General features: G+C 45.4%; 1 protein-coding gene across 3 annotated transcripts in view; it reads left to right on the forward strand.

Annotated features, from left to right (window-relative positions):
• The first annotated feature begins 217 nt into the window (after positions 1-217).
• The window catches only part of EBF2 (early B-cell factor 2), a 128542-nt gene continuing 127955 nt past the window's right edge, over positions 218-804 (forward strand). For 2 of the 3 annotated variants that reach the window (XM_010073419.1, XM_010073420.1), the window contains exon 1: positions 660-790. In XM_010073419.1, coding sequence (XP_010071721.1) covers positions 660-790 — 131 coding nt within the window. Of the gene's footprint in view, positions 791-804 lie in introns of all 3 variants that reach the window. The other variant, XM_010073418.1, reaches the window with a different exon arrangement.

An 804-nucleotide genomic window follows, 5' to 3' on the forward strand; every position in this document is an offset into this window, starting at 1 on the left:
CTCCCCGTGGGTGACTTTGGAGCGGGGAGCTGAGGCGAGCGCAGAGCGGCTGCAGGGCTGCCCGCTCCCTCCAATCGGGGGCGGCTATGCAAATGTCGCCCCTTATTTGGGAGCAGGCCCCGCCCCCTTCCCGGTCTGTTCGCCCCCAGTGCTGTAACCCATTCATGGTGACCAGTTTGGGAAGGATCGGCTCTTCCCAGGCGTAGTGTGTAATCAGACTCTCTTTAGCTCTGTTTCTTCCTTTCTTTTACAATTTTTCCTGCTGCTTTTTTTTTTTTTTTCCTGGATTAGGCAGCAATCAATCCTTCTCCCTGTGTCTGTTGAGAAACAGGTGATCCTTGTTAACAGCGATCAGTTTCTGGATGCAGTTTCCTCTCCTGCGTTTGAAGGATGATGATACCAGGCAAGACTGAATCAGCATAACTTTTACTTTACAAGAGAAAAACTTTTTTTTCCATATTTGAAGGCATTAAAACCACGTAGCACTTAAAAGCAGAAGAAGTTGGTTTCAAAGCTGAACTTCTCCACTTTCCTGGGATTTGTGTGTGTCAATTTCAAAGGCTGCGTCTTTTTTTTTTTTTTTTTTTTTTTTTTCCCCTACTTTTCTCCTCCCTTATCCCCCAAAAGGAAACTGTTGCTAGTTGGAATAGAGTTTTTAAATGTTTGGGATTCAAGATACTTTAGGAAGAGGACCAATTCTGAAAGATAAATCTCTAGGTTCTGAAATGGATTCCGTCAGGTCCTGGGTCAGAAACGTTGGGGTTGTGGATGCAAACGTAGCAGCACAAAGGTAACCGTGACTAT

The sequence above is a fragment of the Pterocles gutturalis genome, unplaced genomic scaffold (genome assembly GCF_000699245.1).
Source record: "Pterocles gutturalis isolate BGI_N339 unplaced genomic scaffold, ASM69924v1 scaffold16017, whole genome shotgun sequence".
NCBI classification, from domain to species: domain Eukaryota; kingdom Metazoa; phylum Chordata; class Aves; order Pterocliformes; family Pteroclidae; genus Pterocles; species Pterocles gutturalis.